Raw genomic sequence first — 18,640 nt, 5'->3', positions numbered from 1 at the left:
ACGAGCATTTGCGCAGACCCAGGTGCACTCACTATTCCTTAACTCTCATAGCCCGATGGGACGGTAATCCGACACGACCGGAGAGAGATCAGGCGCAGGACCGACATTTACGTGCTCTCCGATGCACGGGTGTATCAATCACCAGCTTCCAGGCTCCGGGCTGCTTTGTGAAAGTCTTCTAAAACCCACAAAGCGATTTCGGCCCGACTCGGGAATCGAACCCGAGACCTCGTACTTAGCAGCCGCACTAGCGACAGCTAGACCAACAGGTAAGTAAGTATGATACAACTAACAAAAAGTTTATGACGGTGTGTTAAAACGGCCGTGGAACTTTCCACATGTCATCACCGTAAAGACGACCGTCTATTTGCGTCCGTAATATGACGGTCGCTTTATGACGGCACCGCTTTCCTAGGAAACCCAAGCTTTAGGTACTTAAAATAAAAAGGTATATGTAATGTATGTTATGTATTGCAATATTTATCAAAAAGCAGGTGGGTGGCTGCAATCGGCGCGGTTTGATGATCGGATATGAATGGAAACGAATACAAACTCTGATTAAAATTGTTGGAATTTTTTATTTACAATCTTATTACATTTACATAATATGAAGTGGAATTTTGAAAGTTCATGCGAGCAGACACAATACATTATTCGGTTTATATTCGTCACAATCACCGCTCGCACGTCGCTTATTAGATAGCGTCTAATCGAAAACGAAGTCAATTATATAACACCCCATATTATTTGGTTACGAATTGTCTTCGAAATTATTAACAAGATGATGTACTTAAAAAGTGTACTACACAAATCTGACGTAATAGCAGAGATCTCTTTACACAAATAATGTACAACACAAAAAAATTATACAGCTCGCTACATCAGACATTCTATGCCTAGTGAATCATATATTTAGACTCAGTCAAAATATCATAATATAATACAAGAAACAATTGCTGCAGTTTATTTTTAATTACATAATATGTTCACTGGGTCTCCACATTAAATACAATAAACAAACACTTCAGAGTCACACCGACACTCATATATTACATAAAATGACAAAAATCGTTACAAGTTGAGGCAGTTTCCGACACCACGAGACTCCTACAGAGCAGCGCAGCGCTCGTAGCCTAGTGCCACTTACAATACGTTATAGAGCCACGCTCGACATTGAGGACAAACTAAATTGCCTTGTTATATAACATCCTTATTTAAATATTATGGAAGAAGATATGAAACTGAACCCTGAACACACATCATATCGTTAATTATATATTCCGTACATGAATATCGAGGTAGGTAAGGACAGAATCGAATATATTCTATAATCTTACCTGGCCTAAATCACAACACTAAAGGTAAATTCCAATCGTTGCCAGCGCGACTATATATTTACAAAGTACGAGTAATTGTTTGTATATCCTAATCATATATTTATCAGTTCAATGTTGATGTTATATTGCGATATTCTAACTATGTTGGCTCCAACGTTATTGCAGATATTTCATTACATTACAGCTTGCCTGTATCGGTCAATTTATCGTCGTGTAAATGAGCATGAACACATGGTTAAATATATTTCAGATCGATAATGTATAAGGGGTGTAAATTCATTAGGTATCTAGGTTTGAGGATAAAGTGACGGGTGCAGGCAGGCTTCAGGCTCGTCCCCTCGCGGCAGCGGGCGGCGGCTAGTTGAGGAAGCCGCGGCACTGCGGGGCTCCGCACAGACAGGGGATCTTCTCGTCCTCGAGAGGGAACTTGTAGTCGTACGTGATCTCCTCGTCGACGCCTATCGGCTGCTTCGAGTATATCACGATCTTCTTTTGAGACTCTATTGTTATTATTTTCGCGTAGCAATTCGGCTGGAAGGGAGACAAAAGTCATATTACTAACTAGAAAGCATCAGTTTGTTGAGATTAGCAGTTTTGTCGAGAAGATTTGTTTACAAATTCTAATTTATTACGGCTTAAATTAAATTCGATATTCGAATTCGACAGTCTGCATACAGTTACTCTTTTTAAAAGTGGTAAAAGCAATGGGGCTTTGTTTCTTATAACAACAGTGAAGCTGTGGTTGCAGTACTCACATTGCAGCTGTGGTTGATGAACCTGGCGAGGTTGCCGCACTTGGTGGCGTCGATGATGGTGTCGAGGTCGATGCGGAACAGGTATGAGGAGCCGATGCCGGTGGCCTCGTAGTGTGCCTCGCGGACATCCGCCACGATCGGCCGCACCATCTGCCCCACGTACTCGATCACCATCTCGTCCGCTGCTATCGGCTCCTGCACAAATTATGTTTATGTTAACACTCGTCTTATGTTGTCAAATAGTCTTATTACGTCGTCTCATCTGACTAGCCTTTTCCCAACTATGCTGGGACTGGCTTCCAGTCCGACCGGATGCAGCCGTATACGAGTGTTTTATAAGGAGCAACTGTGTATCTGACCTTCTCGACCCGGACAACCCAATACCCCTGGGTAAGACTGGTTGCCAGACTATCTGGCTTCTGACCCATACCGACTGCCAAAGATGACGTACATTTTCTCTTTATGACAAGAATGTCAATCATCCATGGACCGACCGCGCCAAGCGTTGCTTTGACTTAGCTTCGAGCTTTTTAAAAATTGGTTTTCGGTACTTACTTGTGCAAACAAACCCCAGTCGTGGATGCCAGACTTGGCGAATTTGAGCTGCTTCTTCCTGAACTTGAGCTGGTTGAATTTCAACAAATCGGAGTCCGTATCTGTACCTGTTGATCGAAAATGAACCATTATAATTTATACGATTTTATTTTTTAAAGATGTTTGTAAATTTACTTTAGGCTAACCTGGTCATACACAGATTGAGTAACGATATTCAGGGGGATATTCAGGGGATAAATTAATACAAGAAATAAAAAATATTAACATTCGAATTGAGAATCCTTCTTTATGGGCAGTCGGTGAAAAATTAGATGAAAGTACATACCGAAAGCGGTAAGCAGCCTCCTCTGGTTGGACCTGGCCTCGCGGGACAGGCCCTGCATCTTGGAGGCCTTCTTGTCGTCCGTGTGTGCATGCAGGGCGGCGGCGGAGCTGCGGCCGTGGTGGTACTTGTACTTCGCCTTCAGCCGCGCGTCCATCTTGTAGTAGCCCTCCGTCCGCGCTGACCCGCTCGAGTGACCCTGGATCGTAGATAACGTGTGAAAATTGGTTATGTATCATTATCTCAATTTCTTTTGGTTTATTTAAAAAAGTAAAGTCACACAGTTTTTCCATTTCCTAACACATTACATGAATCTGGAATTATTGGAAGTCGCTTCGAGCCGAAGTAACGGCCCGTGCACTAGAGTTGTTGCTTGTCAAATTAATATCGACATTATCCTCATACACACAATGTCTAAAATCATCAGCTGCCTAGCCATTACCCAACTATACTATTACCAACTGTACTATCTAGTTATATGACACGTTTAAAATTAATTAACAAAATATTCGCATGTATTCGCTTTGTTGCTCTTCGAAGCACAGTATTAAGCGAGAAGAATTTGTGTCAGCTCTAACATGATATTGAAACCATTAACTATTTATATGACAGTAGCAGAGCAACATACCTGTAAATCTTCATAAATATTGTTGTGCCTCTTGGACTTCTTCTTGGGCGGCGAGTAACAGACATCCGTCGGCGGGTGGTCGACCCAGTGGGTATCATTGAGCCAATACCCATGAGCATCCTCCGCCAGCAGCGCATCGTACGCGCGGCGCAGGTACTCCACGTCCTCGCGGTCGATGCCGCGCGTCAGGAACTCGTACATCACCTGCATCTCCGCCATCAGGTCGCGGGCCTTGAACGTTACTGATGCGTATGGAGTCTTCTCGTACTCCAGCGAGCGCGGGGAGTACAGTCTGCAATGAAAATTTGTATGTAAATAAGCTAAAGTAATGGTAACAGAATTTTCGCAAAAGGACGAAATTGACAAATACTTTTAAAGTTAAGTCAAAATAGCCATTTAAATTGAAAATATTTTGTCCTTTACAAAATTAAGCTTATATTCAGTCAGGTTCTGTGTATTGATACAACGTACTTGTTCTGTATCTCAGCGAGTTTCTTAGGTTCATGTTTCCTCTTGTAAGGTCGCTTGGTGTCCTTTTTACTGGACACCTCTTCCACCGGCGACGCCGCGCTCTCCGGCTCTGCCATCCAAGTGTAACCTGCAATATTGCCAACATCATCATACCAAACTTTCTTATAGCGTAGGTACTACGTGATCGTAGCAGTGAGGGCTACGCCGTAGCAGGCTATGATCAGTATGGTTCTGATCATGGAGGAAGAAAAGATGAACGGAGCCATGCCAACAATGCAGGTATGGGTCAAACATGACATGACCAAAACGATCAGTTACTAACAGAGAACTAACAAGGCCTTCGAGTTCTACGAGACATCTGTCAACCATTTTTGGTATACCAAAAGATGAGCGGGTTCCAAAGAAGGCGTATAACAGCGGAGACAAAAAAAATCCTCGTCGCAATTTGGCAACGCTACTTTCTTAGGATCATTCATTATGACATCTCCGCTCGTCCTTTTGTTCTTGTTCCGTGTTATCTTACCATGGTCATGCTGCAGATGGTTGGAGGGCCTGCGCTCGGGCTCGTCGTCGGGCGGCGGGCGGCAGTACGAGTGGTCCAGCGCCACCTGCGACGCTTGCGATGCCTGCGATGCTTGGGATTGCGGCGATGATGTTTCTGATAACGCGCTGCTTGCCTATAAAAGTAAAGTCATATTTTAGACAAGGAAAAATGGTGATGTTTTGCCAGATTTCTGAAGAGATACATTTAAACTAGAAGAGTATCGATACACTGGAGACTAAACAACTAAATATGCTCTAAGAAAATCGTGAATTAAAAAAAAGTTTTTAATCGATCTGACAACCGGCTAAAGACCTGATCGTTGTTATGTGCATACTGTCATTCATTTTCACGCTGGCTTATGAGCACGAACAAACTGTCGGCCTACTAAAAGTTTGCAGGGTGCGGGACCTCTAACAGTTGTGCAGTAAGAAAAAAAATTATAGTTTTGAAAAACTAAAGAACACACGCCAGGCATGAGCCCGCACAATTTTTTTTGGATTAATTGGATTTGTAATGACGTTTCTCAGCTAGTCATGTATTGTCCAGAACTCAGAGAATGTGTAAAAGGGTCTCATTAAGAGTGCAAGATTTTCTTACATATATAGTTACAAGTGAAGTTAATACAAGCGTGTTAAAAAAATGTATGTCAAAAATATCCCTTACATCATGCAGAGCGGCATCCTTAACCCCGTTAACGCTGACCGCGGTCTCAGTGTTGCTGTGATCACTGAAGGACACAATTCTCTGTCTCTTATCCGCCTTCTCCGCCTTGTCTCTCTTGCGCCGCGCCCGCAGCGGCTGCTCGTCATCACTGAGCTCTCCGTCTTCGAGGGAAGTCTCCCGTTTACTCTTGTCGCGGTCCGGAGACTTCGTGTGGTTCTTGATTGGACTACTGCGGGCTTCTTCTGGTTGCGTGTCCGGTTTACTGATATAAATAAATAAGCGTTATATTTTTGTATTTTGTGCAGACTTAGATGTAATGAATGGAGAGTCAGAGGAAGACATAAGAAAAGACGGATGTATTACCTGTAAGATGACATATATAAAAAGGGACAGGGATGAATAGAAGCAGAAAATGTATTGCGCCGACCACAAATAAAATTGGGAACAAGGCAGGAAGAAAAGTAGACTATCAAATTCTTTTCCATCTGTTATTTCGACGGGTTTTTTGTTAAAAATTCACAAAAAATGATGTTTTTGAGAAACAAGTTACCTGTCGTCGGGCGGTTTCTCAGGCAGCTGGTGCGTGTCTGTTTCCAATTTCCGTCTCTGCTCCTCGAGGAATTCCCGTTCGATTTGTTCCATATATTCTGTGTTCCGTCTTCTTCTTTCCTGTTATATAAAAAAAAAAAATATGTTTAGCGAACATAAAAATTTTGGAATTTGGGAATTACTATATGATCAGTTTCAAAAACCTAGTTTTAAATGGTAATGTTGTTACCTGGTATTCCCTTTCCTCTTCCGAGTCGGAGTATACTCTGTCGAGCAGCAGGTCGCGGGGCGGGCTGGCGGCGGCGGGAGCTTCGCCCCCGGACCCGGAGCCCTCCCACGCGTCCATTTGAGGGATTGGGGTTTTTTCTATAACCATTACAATTCATTTAGAAAAGAGTTGCATTTAAATTCCTGTGAACCTATCCACGGTTGATGAAAGTACTTTGTATTTTATGTGTACATAAGATTGGTGTACCAAAGATTACAAAATAAAACACATAAATTAATTGTCCCAGTTGAAAGCTTGCCACTTCTGAACATGCATATGGACATGATATTACCAAAAATAATTTTAAAGTTAGTTTTTTTTTTGTATAATAATAACTTTTGACCGCTCACCTCTCCTGCTCTGCTCCTCTTCGCTGTCGGAGGAGGAGTACACGCGGCGCAGACGCTCCTTGTTGGACACCACCTTGAGCTGCAAGCAAACTCGCCACTGTACTACTCAGCCATGCAATACATAAGGCTACTGTTTTGATTAAATATCTGAGATATGTAGTCGTATTTTATATAACTATGTTTTATTACAATTCAATTGTGTAATCATTTTTTTCTTACATTTATATTGTGTCATTCTCCACTGAAAATAGTAGCAAGAAACACTCTATGTTTTTTTTTGAGTTCGACTTTGTTTGCACCATAAAAAAGTCGGCAAAATTATAAATTCTTTTCAGTAAATCGTTGGATTTTTTAGAGTTGGAGAATAATACAAATGAATGTCTTTTCAAAGCTATAATGTCCCAGACATTTGATCAAAATACGTAAAGGTTCAAACAGTCTACGATTGCAACACAATTTCGACTACGATCATCTAAGTAAGGTCTATTTAGTATGTCTGTTACCATTTTTCTCCAAAGCGGCTTATCGTTCTCAACCGCCTGGGAGGGCTGCAATGCAATGTCATGTGTTTAAATAGTCAATTTGTACGTCGTAGGTAGGTGGTTTTTTTCAGTCACAACTCTAGAGGAGAGTCTTTATAGGAGCTGCATTATAGCATCATAAATACAAACGAAGATTTTTTGGAAAGCCACTTTAAATCAGCTACAATACAACCCCCGAATTGGCATCACAAGTAGTCCTCAATTATTTTAAGAACTATTCACATCATAGAAATGTGCTTAAACCATCTAGGCATCTGGTGCGCCCTATGTGAGTGATCGGGATGCGACTACGAAGAGGCGAAAAGTCAACAAACTATTGATTTCTTTTGAAGTAGTCTGTGTAACTTACGGCGCGGTGCACCATATATTTTTGAATTCAGTTCGCATCGCGTCTATTCCCCCACGTAGGACGCACCCTAACGGTCAATACTGGTGACTCATATCACACCACAGCGCAGTACAAAGGTACAAGTACTTACTTCAGCGTCATCGAGATCGGAGTCATCATCCGTGTCGGAGTATATCCGCGGCGCCGGGCCCTTGCGCTCCGACCCGGTGGACGACGACGACCGGCTCGATGATGAGGATGACGATCTGACAAAATAGAAAAGGTTATTTATTTATTTATTTATTGTCAACAAAAGCGGCCAGTGGTCAGTTATTGTAAGATTAAAAATAAAATAGTTTTAAAATACTTCAAAAAGTCACTTTTACACTGTCACTCCCTCTCATTAGAAGCATATTTATTTCATTGTTACACAGTGTAATGATGAGGGTCTATAATTGTTTCTTTTAATTTTACCCACCAGCCTGTACACATTATGGAATGCAATAAAGTTATTGAGTATTGAGTATTGAGTATGAATTAAGTACATATTTCAGTGGTATGCCCAGGTATACGTGATCTTATAAGTATGTTCAGTAGTGTTGAAAACACGCGTGACTTGTTATGTAAAACCTTGCTTTGCAAATCTGTTTGTACCACACACTCATGTTTTAGACAAATAAAATATCTTTATAATATTACCTGGAAGAACTGCTAGACTGCCGCCGCCGACTGCGAGACAAATAAGAGCCCGTCGTCCTGTTACGCGGACTCGTCGGTACTTCCTTCTCTTCATCAGAGTTCTGCACCATTTCTTCCTGCAAACACAACAATTTATGCTTGATTAGGTTAGTTAGATTTAGGGCTGCCATCCGTCCGGGTTTCCCCGGATTTGTCCTCGTTTGGAGGCCGTCCGGGCGGGGTTTCAAGAAGTGTCCGGGGAAAACCCGGACACTTTTCATGTGAGGCAGCACCTCATTGAATTTAAGTATATGTTAATAGTAAATGGATTACAAATTAGGTATTATTTTGTTTAAAAAAAATCGTACTCGTTCGGGGAAAAAATGCGATTTACGCCAAATGTCCGGGTTTTTTATATGTTTGTCCGGGTTTGGCGAAATTCGAGATGGCAGCCCTAGTTAGATTAGATTGATATATGAAAATTATATTCAAATGCCCGGTTTAGTGCGCCATTACCTATTCGCAAAAGTGACTTAAATATATTCTATCTCCAACACTTGGATACACTTGTATATATTAATTTCGCAATCATATAACTAAAGCTGTAAAACTCCCACATACCTGATCACTAAGCCTCTTAGAAGAGTCGTCATCCATGAAGACAGGCGAGGGTATCTTCCGCTTGCGCCGGAAGCTGGGCATCTTGGGTATGGTGGCTCGCAGGCCCAGCCCGATGCCGGCGCCGTACCCGCCCAGCTCTAAGCCGATTTCACGGGATTCCATTATGCACTTGATCGAGTCCACAGCCTCTTCTTTCTTGTTGGAAATGTCCTGGACAAGGTGAAATACATTTATAGCAAGGTAGACTTTAGACAAGCAAAAGTAAAATTATAAAAAAAGCAAAGGACAAAACAGAAAAATGGCTTTATATTTGCGAATTAAAAATAGTTTTTTTTGACATAGTCTCATAGACAGAACAAATGTTCACATGAAATTCATTCAAGCATTCGGTCATCAATCATTCATACAAAATTGATTTTAATTATCAGTGTTATAATTTATGAAAACTATGTTTACAAGAAGACAGAACTTACTCCCTTCACCAGAAATGTCGGAATACTTTAAACATAATACTTACAGGTGTTGTTGGTACCTGTAAAGGCTGTGCGGCGTCCTCCTTGGGCTTGGGCTGGCGTATCTTGCGGCTCTGCTCGTCCCACCACAGCTCGAAGCTCTTGAAGGCCGTGCTCTCGATCATCTTCTTGTTGAAGTCCTTCTTCAAGATCTGCTTCAGTTCCGCCGTCACTCGCTCTATCACGCTGTTTATTGTGGGGTAGTAAGGATTGTCCAGCTCCTGCGGATTGGTACAAATGGAAAATTTTTAGTAAATGTTCTCACACACAGACTGAGAAGAAAGTGATGTTATATGGTAATAAGTATTGAAATAGTCGCTAAAATTACTTCCGCGATGCAGTAGACTAACACAGTAATTGAGTATTTTTTCTGCTGACAGTTTTTTCACATATTTTATATTGGGTTGCCCAGGTAACTGGGTTGAGGAGTTTAGATAGGGCATTCGGTCTTTGTAAAACTCTGGTAGCACAGCTGCATCCAGTAAGACTGGAAGCCGTTCCCGACATAGTTGGAAAAAAGGCTCGGGAGATGAAGTGTTGAAATAGTTGTTAGAATTACTTTTGCGACGTAGATGAGAAATACAGTCATCAAGTATTTTTTCTACTGACAGTCTGTGCACGTGTTCATTCAAAAAAAACATTGAAGGTGTTATCTAGTCCAGATTGTTATATGGTTCATACAGTCAGAGAGAATTCACTCTCGTTGTTCGAGTTATGTAATGGTACGTTCACACGCGCGCGTTCAAATCGACATTCAACGGGCACAGTCACGTTCACGAGCGTGTAAACGGTACGCCCGAGCCCGTGAACGCGCCCGTGCCCGTGAATGCCGCGAACCGGGCGAGTGTCGGTTTTTTGGCAAAGTTCAAAGGATGAATGTGCGGGCGCCCGGCGACTGTTTACACGCGCGCGGGCAGTCAGTCTCTCCTGCGCTTTCGTGACGATTAAACGTTCTAAGAAAGTCGCTACGATCGGAGATTACAACATGGCGGAATTGTTAACGTCGTTCATCATTTTGATTCTTTTTCCAACAAAAATAAGTTAAGCCAAAGGCTATGACAGCAACAACACCGAGATCCTCGCTGCTCGCCATTCTTGCACTGACTGACACGACGGCGCGCGTGTGAACAGCTTGAATGTCCGCCTGCCCGCGACGGGCTGCACGCCGCGCTGCCCGCCAGGCAGCCCGCCGGGCTGCGCGGCGCGCGTCTGAACGTAGCATAAGAGACAAAAGATACAGTAAGAGACAGACGATAGAAGACAGTGTGGTATACCTGCGTGGGCTGCGCGGGCTCCTGGTAGGGCGCGTAGTGGTGCGGCAGCAGCGGCGCCGCGAACTGCGGCCCGTACACCACGCCCAGCTCCGCCGACCCGTAGCCCGGCGGCGGGTATGCTGTGAACAAACACGAGTTTTACATTATAGCAACGAATTCGAAATCTACATAATTTCATATCTTAAAAAAAAAAACAATTTGTGTTCAGTATTGTAATTGTTATCTTATATATAAAAATGAATCACTGTTCGTTAGTCTCCCTAAAACTCGAGAAAAGCTGGACCGATTTGACTTATTTTGGTTTTTAAATGTTGAGGGGTCTGGGGAAGGGTTAAAGTTTAAACGATACGAAGTATGTTGGGTCAGCTGGTTAAAATTGAAAAAATATTAAATTGTATTATATTATATAATAAGTAAATCGTAATACACAGCTGTGTTTCTGGGAAGTTAGTTTTACACCGCTTCTTCTTTCCAGCCATAACACTAGGAAGTGGTGAAAAGAGGGCGTTTTGGGGGTGCTGTCATTATTGTAATTTTGATGTTAAGAAGTGCTAGCCTAATTAGCCCACTTTAATAAACAATTTAGACCTTCGACACAATAAATAAATAAATATAAGTTATATATAGCCAGCTCACCAGTAGGAGGCCATGCCATGGGCTGGTAGTAGTGCGGATGCGGCGGCGCGGCGGCGGGCGGCGCGTAGAAGTACGCCTCCGCCGGCACCTGCTCCTCGATCTTAGCCTCCGTCGACGACAGGGATGACAGCGACATCTGTGTTAGGCGACAAATATGTTTTAAACTTTGAATAAACTAAGATTTATCCTATCCCACTATACTATAATCTATACTAATATCATAAAGCTGAAGAGTTTGTTTGTTTGTTTGAACGCGCTAATCTCAGGAACTACTGGTCCGATTTGAAAATTTCTTTCAGTGTTAGATAGCCTATTTATCGAGGAAGGCTATAGGCTACTTTTTATCCCGGTACGGGAAGTAGTTCCCACGGAATGCGGGTGAAACCGCTGGCAGAAGCTAGTATTATATATAAATGCGAAAGTCCGTTTGTTTGCTAGGCTTTCACGCAAAAACTACTAAACCGATCATCTTGAAACTTTGTACACATATCCTTGGTAGTACTAGAATGGACATATAGGATCCTTTTTATTAGGACACCACACGTGCGAAGCCGCGGGCAGAAGCTAGTGAAGCTATGAATGTAAATAAATTAAAAATCCTATTTTCAGGTAAAAATGTATTACTAACGGTGAGATACTGATAGGTACTTGAAAAACTAAACATCGATACGGGAAATCAGAAGACGGAAAGTTTGACAACCTAATTCGATAACAAGCAAAGAATTACTAGTAACTGAGTTGTAGAGATGGAAACACTTTTACACAGTTCCTGACTGGTCTACTGACTAACCTGATCATCATCCAAGTTGTCCTGATCCTTGTTCTGTTCATCAGGCGACCGCCGGGGTTCCTCTCCCGTCAGCAGCTCATCCTCTGACGACGATATATCCGAACCGATCTTGTCTATCTGCGGGAATTTGCGAGGCGGCGGTGGAGGGGGTTTCTGTGCTGCCTGTGTTGGGAAATTAAGATTATCGATATCGGAATTCAATCGAAATATGCTGGTAAGTACAGCACAGTTTGTCTGTGAAGGCGTGTGGTAAGTTTTAGTCATTAAAACAATAAATAAAATGTATGTGTTTTCTATACTTATACATATTAAAAGTAGCAAGTTTGTATGTAGGGGTAAACTTTGGAACCGCTGGTCGGATTTCCAAAATTCTTTCACTGATAGATAGCTACAATGTTCCTGAGTGTCATATGCTATATTTTATCCCGAAACGGACAGAAGTTCCTACGGGACGCGGGTGCAAACCGCGGGAAAACGGCTAGTTTTAAACAAATCAGCAAATAATACTGAACAAATATCTCTTACCCTTTCTATAGTATTCTGCAGGCATTCGAGGTAGTTGTCCCGCGCCAGGTAGGGTGAAGGAGTGGTAGACAAGGGCTCCGGGTCTACCTCCTTGATGGAAGACAACGATATTATGCTCTCCCGGTCTTCGCTTATTGAACCTAATCACAAAAAAGTTTCAATAATCAAATACATATTACGCTTTCATTTAAATAATGCAGTAAAAATATATTTATTAACACTCATTACCCTTTTTTACATAATTTTAGTAAAAAAATTGTATTGCGCAAAATGCGCAAATCTTGCGCAAAAAACCTTAACACAATTGACGCCAAGAATGATGAAACAAATCTTTTATATAACATATCCAAAAACTGTAAAAGAAAAAGGGAGGATCTGTGAATAACAGAGATTTAGAGATAACCGAAATATTGAAAGTTTCTTCTAACCTACAGACAGACATGTATTGCTGGGGAGTTTGTTGCGCCACTTCTTCCCAGCAAAAACACACCTATGGGTGGGCGCTTTGGGGGCTGTCTTTTGTAAATTTTTGACGTTCTAAAAGTGCTGTTTTGCAGCCAAGTATGAATAAACGATTCTTGATCGAAGCAAGTGTTTAAAGTGTATTCGTTAGTACCGTCGTCATCGGAGGGCGGGTTGTGCGTGTCGATGTCGGGGATGCGCGGCGGCAGACGCTCGTCGTCCTCCTCCTCGGAGGAGATGCCGAGCGCCAGGAAGGGCGGCGCCAGCCCGCCGCCCGTGCTCGCGCCCTTCAGCAACATCGCTATTCTGTCACACAAACCATATACAGAGTTAACTATATGTTCTCGCCAAACTTTTTGTCGTTATAGAACATTACACGAGTTTCTGCGCATAAAACATTTCTAGATATCAGCGGGTGACGGAGGTGGGGGAGGAGCTTTTGTAATGAGGGATTTTTCTATTGATTAAAAAAAAATATTTTCCTGGCTGATGACTAGATGGCGCTGACCTAGGTACGCGAATGTAAGGAACGGAACGTCATATATTTTTCAGGTCGTATTTATAACGAAATATTTTGAAGTCAGTCTGATTATTTTTGAATTGATTTTGAAAACATCCTGAAATTTGAATTTCTTGGGTCTCGGCTCAAAGGGCTCGGTGTAACGTTTTTTTTTAACTTGACAAAGGCTCACTCACGTAGTAGATGCACCGCCATCTGGCACTGATTTTGGGAACTATTTCTTTTATTCTCAAAAAGAAAACCTCCCGACTATTTATTTACACAATACAAGAATAATATTACGTACCTGGTATCTAGATCAACGTTCTTGGGCTCGTCAGCGGGCGGCGGCGGCTTGGGCTCGGGCTCCTTGCTGTCTATCGTGTCCTCCGGGGGCCGGGGCTCCACCACCTCCGCGGGCTTTGGCTCTAGCGGGACTTCCTGGTTTATATTCACAATACTATTCAAATATCTAAAGTAAAAGAGTATTTGTAAAATGGCAATATTATTAAACAAAAGTGTTATGATGCCGAAAGGTGTAATTGCCATTGATGATGATGATGAAGTCGCTACAAACAGTAGATATACAATAAAGTCATGCTCATGCTGTGCTTGAAGTTAGAACATGCAGGTGAAAACGATGAATACTACATTCGGTGATCATGCAATATGAATGGTGCGTGGCGGACTTACAAGGTGCAATATAATGGTGATTTACCCAAGGTACATTAACAATTTTTTTATGTATTTACATGATTTACAAAATAATGCCTTTTGGCTACATCAAAAGCTAAATTTTAAATTATAATATCAGAATCCCAAAATTCCCTATTTTCCTGTTTCTAGTAGTGGTTTCAAATAAAACAAAAAGTGTATAATATAGTGACACCTACGTCCTCTACTACTACGGTGCAAGCACAGACTATTACGCACAAGAATATATGACTATCGTGAGCATATAATATTTATTAAAAAAATATTTTGATGAAAAATATTATTTTTGTGATGAGAAATTTTTTTTGTGAATCGATATTGCCTTTTACACAATATTTCTTAACAGTATTGTATTCTTAAAATAGGTAAAAATAACAGTCAGATATCCATATTGCATAAAATCTGTGTGAAGCTACAAGTCGAGCAGCCGACCTTGTCTTTCTCCCTGCGTTCCTTGTCCCTGAGGTCGGGCGAGTGCAGTTCCTTGGGCGCGGGCGTCGCCGGCGCCGCCCACTGCGGCGTCGCGGACGAGCGACGCTCCAGCTTCGCAATGGCGGAACAACCACTTTATTGTTACATCCAGAATACGAAACTAAGGCTATGTATTTAGGCTTTTATACACCTACGCCTTCAAAGTTTACCTTATCCTTCTAAAAATGTGTGGCTGAAGTTGATTGGTGATAATTTGTGTGTTGATATGCAATGGATTTTTACAATGAATCATGAAAGATGAAAAAGCGATTATATATTTAAATTCCAATGATAGATAGAATTTTAATGACACAATGAAAACCGCATTGGAAGCCCTGTAGCTGTTAGTAATGTACACACTGTTATGAGAACATCAGAAGACAAAATTGCTCATTCAGAGTACACCAAATTAGATGCATTGGAAGCTGTCGCAATGCTTTTTGAGGATTTTACTGATTATTTTGTATATACAATTCCATGAACAAAACATATATTTTTGTGTAATATTTGTTTATACATATTCTTAGTATGTTGGTGTAGTGGTACTCACGTGCGAGTGGTGATGCGTGGCGTGGTGCGGATGCCGCCAGTCCCCCCACCACATGCCGCTGCCGCCCGGCGCTGCGCCCGCGCCGTAATTGTAGCCGTAACTGACGTAATACATACAGTTTTTTATATAATCATTTCATGTTTACACGAGGTATATCGTGACGAGGCATAGAAACGGTGGAGGTAAAAATTTGTACACTTTTGGAAGTCACAAAGACTGAAACTTCGGACTGCTTTTAGCGACACCTCATATATTTTTCAGGCCATTAAAATTTGCTTGTCAATCAGCAATTTTCACGCTCTTTGATGAAACTTCAGTATAATAAGATGGTGGTTAATTCGTTCTAGTATGCCAGTAGAATAAGTATAAACTCGACAAGTAAGAATAGATTATGGTATAATAGTTGTGTGTATGGTTCTTACTTCTGTTGGTAGTAGGCGTCATAGGGCACGGCGGCGGGCGGCGGCGCGTGCGGCGTGTAGGGCACGTCGGGCGCATGCGCCGTGCCCGCGTACGGCGTCTCGCCCGCCTCGCTGCCGCCGCGACCGTAGCGCTCGCGGTAACGCTCTCTGACCAACGTAAATATAATTAAAAAAACATGAGAAAAAAAAGTCAACAGAAAAATTTATGTCAACCTCGGGATGCAGAAAATCTAGATGCTACAATCTATGTATTGCTAAACAATAATAATAATAAAGCGGATAAAAGATAACAGTCGTAAAAAAAACTACAGAACACACAAAAAACGAATTGAAATAAAGATATACCTTCGCCGACATTTCCTCTTGCATCGTTTGCTTATGGAATAGTGAGAAATATTAATATTGATATTTCAAATAATACGTTGTTATTACATAATATCAGAAACAGAGTAAATAGTGGTGACGGATAATAGATATCAAAATTGATCATGTATCGACCACCATAATCATGGTGGAAATAAAACTTACTGCTATGTATAGAAATATAGTAATTACCGGTCCCTATCCCTGTCCCGGTCTCTGTCCTTGTCTCGGTCCCGCTCGCTGCGACTGCGGTGTCGGTGTCGGTACTCTCGCTCCTCGTCCGACCACCGAGTGTTGCTGTCGCTGTGCTCTACTGAATCCTTGTAGCGGGGGTACGGCTCCTGGTCAAAACATACAAGTCAATATGACACGATAGTGATATCAATATGAAAGTGGAACACAATATTGTTACATGTCACTGCGGTAATTGACTACGGCAACACAGTGCAGCACGAGGGTAGAAACTAAATTATCTTCTAATCACCTCATTTTCATAACATTAATAACCAAACGTGCCAAAAAGAAATCTCATGATTAAGTATCCTGTTAATCTTTAATAATAATCAAGTCTATACATGAACAATCTACAAGTACTATGTGACAATGAGGTTAATCTCTACCTGTCACAGTCAATTCAGAAATCACTTACTTTTTCAGCAATCTTAGTTTCCTCTAATCTTTTACTGAGTGTGGGATCCACCTTTGGCAGGCGAACTTCTTCCACAACTACAGGAGGTTTGGGGATGACGGGTGGAGCCACCAGCTGGGGCTTCTTCTCAACAGTCTTATTTTCAAACATTTCTTGACATTTTTTGCCAAAAGCATCATGGAAGACATCAAGCACCTGTGGCAAGGAACAAGCATGTAAATAACATAATTTGACATAAAAGATCACATGGGTTGGGATATCAAATATCAACACTATATGAGCAGTGCAAAATAAGTTGATAAAATTTTTACTAGTGTCATAAGTTAAGCCAATTTGAGCAAAAATACTGCAAAATTAAACAAAAATTAGGTACATGTAAAATATAAGTAAATTATTGAAAGTTTATGCTTACCTGGCCCATTACTGATTTTCCATTATATTTTTCTACACATAATTTTGAATATTTTACATCTTGAAACACTACTCTGGCAAATCCCAAGTGCCGGTTTGTTATTGGATGGTAGAATATTGTCAATTCCTCACAAGGACCAACTTTATTCATCATGTCTGCCAAAAATGCTTTATCAATGTTGTCATTTAAATTTCCTATAGTAATTTCCAACTGTGGTGGTATTCCTACATAATTTTTATCTATCTTGAACCTGGAAGTAATGATAAAATAACCACACATTTTAAATTTCCCGCTTCACATTATATGTCAATTGAATGTGTAATGTTGGCACAACTGTCACTAAAGCTATAATAAAAACAAAGAAGAATATAACCAAAATTGCATTTATCCTCACAATTTAACTTGTTTCATAAACAATTTTATCACTTTAATGACTAACTAGAATGTTTAAAAAGAAAGAAACTTCCCAACATAGTATGAACACATCATACTGGTGTCAACTGCGTTGCCAATAAGATTTATTGCAAAACCACAATATATCAACTGTTTTGAGAATGCTATTCTCAAAAATAATTGTATTCAATGCCTTTGATTATAATTCGACAAACTAGATTGAGATTATGATTCTGATTGCACATAATAATGTTATGTGAAGTCATTTTGGGTATGTCAAGTTACTCTTGTGAAATACAACAAATCTGTGTTTGGGTACCTAGGAACAGGTAGGTCAGCTGGTTCTAGTCTATTCCAGATTCTTGAGAGCTGGGAGCGCGGGTCCCTGCACTGCACAGGTGGATAAGTTGTATCACCAGGAACAGTGCCATCATATCTGTACAGTTTTGCTGCTCCCTTCACCAGGAATGGGTCCATAAGCAGTTTGTAGTTTTTGGGCGCTTTATGAAGCACCACGTTGTGACCTGGAGTTTTATGCTCCATTCCTCCATTCATTCTGTAAGACAAAATAGTAATAATGTTTTATAAAACATAACCTCAACTTTTACAATAAATGGACAACTCTTCATAATGATCAACCACAGGTACTGGTTGAAGGTATCAAAGGTAGAAGGAAGTGAACAGATGTATAGAAGTATGATAATTCCATTGCAACAAACCTGAAATGTTTATAAAACAATATGTTAAGAAATTGTATAGTTTTTAATATTTTGCCGAATTCTGGCAATATGATGCGATACCATTTTAAATCTTATATAAACTGAAAATCCTTAATTATATTGACCATAGCTGCGAAGAGAATTTCACTAGTTTAACACCACAATATCGAATTATAAAACAATTTTCTACAGCAAGCTCTCTCCATGGTGACGACCAGTTCGGAGCTGACGACTGGATGAAAACATACTTACATTATGTCCTTTTACTTGTAATACAATCAACACATTTAATAACTAGAAGTATAATAAAAACCTTAATAACTGTATTTTTATTTACATTTCAATAAACAATTTATTGAAATATTCAGTTGACTTCTCGCACAATGTTTATTCATAAAGTACATTTTTATTGCTACTACTACTCTTTGCATTTCTGTCATAAAATTTATATACTTCATGTGCAGGTACAGCGTCCGTTAGGTTGCCAACATGCTTAATGTCATTGTCATTTCTATTTTTTTCATTTTCTTTTTCATGAATTGCCATTCATGAAAACAATATTTTACATAGGAATCGTGGAAATATTTATAATAAATATTACAACAGGTTTTTGAGTTAAGTATTTCGGATTTAGACGT

The 18,640-nt window shown here is 40.8% G+C and overlaps 1 protein-coding gene across 6 annotated transcripts; it reads right to left on the bottom strand.

The window, feature by feature from the left end:
* Positions 1 to 558: 558 nt before the first annotated feature.
* LOC124639481 (histone-lysine N-methyltransferase SETD1) lies at positions 559 to 18,456 on the bottom strand. 6 transcript variants are annotated; one of them, XM_047176864.1, is made up of 30 exons: positions 18,255 to 18,456; positions 17,603 to 17,839; positions 16,891 to 17,140; positions 16,479 to 16,673; positions 16,022 to 16,170; positions 15,467 to 15,613; positions 15,045 to 15,144; positions 14,456 to 14,566; positions 13,617 to 13,750; positions 12,965 to 13,116; positions 12,349 to 12,488; positions 11,824 to 11,985; positions 11,034 to 11,169; positions 10,398 to 10,516; positions 9,144 to 9,344; positions 8,612 to 8,821; positions 8,012 to 8,127; positions 7,464 to 7,578; positions 6,946 to 6,990; positions 6,443 to 6,521; positions 6,054 to 6,190; positions 5,826 to 5,944; positions 5,276 to 5,537; positions 4,592 to 4,745; positions 4,069 to 4,195; positions 3,598 to 3,889; positions 2,973 to 3,168; positions 2,648 to 2,754; positions 2,093 to 2,287; positions 559 to 1,868 (listed from the first exon to the last, which is right to left on the bottom strand). In XM_047176864.1, the coding sequence occupies exons 2-30, from the start codon at positions 17,836 to 17,838 to the stop codon at positions 1,695 to 1,697; spliced, it is 4,560 nt and encodes a 1,519-aa protein (XP_047032820.1). In that variant the 5' UTR covers position 17,839; positions 18,255 to 18,456; the 3' UTR covers positions 559 to 1,694. The 6 variants fall into 6 exon arrangements, with proteins under 6 accessions (XP_047032820.1, XP_047032818.1, XP_047032819.1 ...); XM_047176862.1 differs by having other exon boundaries at positions 9,129 to 9,344; positions 18,255 to 18,455; XM_047176863.1 differs by lacking the exon at positions 18,255 to 18,456 and adding an exon at positions 18,003 to 18,222 and having other exon boundaries at positions 9,129 to 9,344.
* Positions 18,457 to 18,640: the final 184 nt, after the last annotated feature.

This window comes from Helicoverpa zea, chromosome 19 (assembly GCF_022581195.2).
Source record: "Helicoverpa zea isolate HzStark_Cry1AcR chromosome 19, ilHelZeax1.1, whole genome shotgun sequence".
Classification (NCBI taxonomy): Eukaryota; Metazoa; Arthropoda; class Insecta; order Lepidoptera; family Noctuidae; genus Helicoverpa; species Helicoverpa zea.
This window is presented reverse-complemented; position numbering and strand designations above follow the sequence as displayed.

Excerpts from the sequence above, each read along its gene's own strand:
- LOC124639481 (XM_047176862.1), bottom strand. The coding sequence starts at position 17,838 with ATGAATGGAGGAATGGAGCATAAAACTCCAGGTCACAACGTGGTGCTT. Across the intron at positions 8,128-8,611 it reads CTAAGAGGCTTAGTGATCAG|GAAGAAATGGTGCAGAACTC; the intron begins GTATGTGGGAGT and ends TTGTGTTTGCAG. Across the intron at positions 7,579-8,011 it reads CAGTCTAGCAGTTCTTCCAG|ATCGTCATCCTCATCATCGA; the intron begins GTAATATTATAA and ends CTATTTTGTCAG.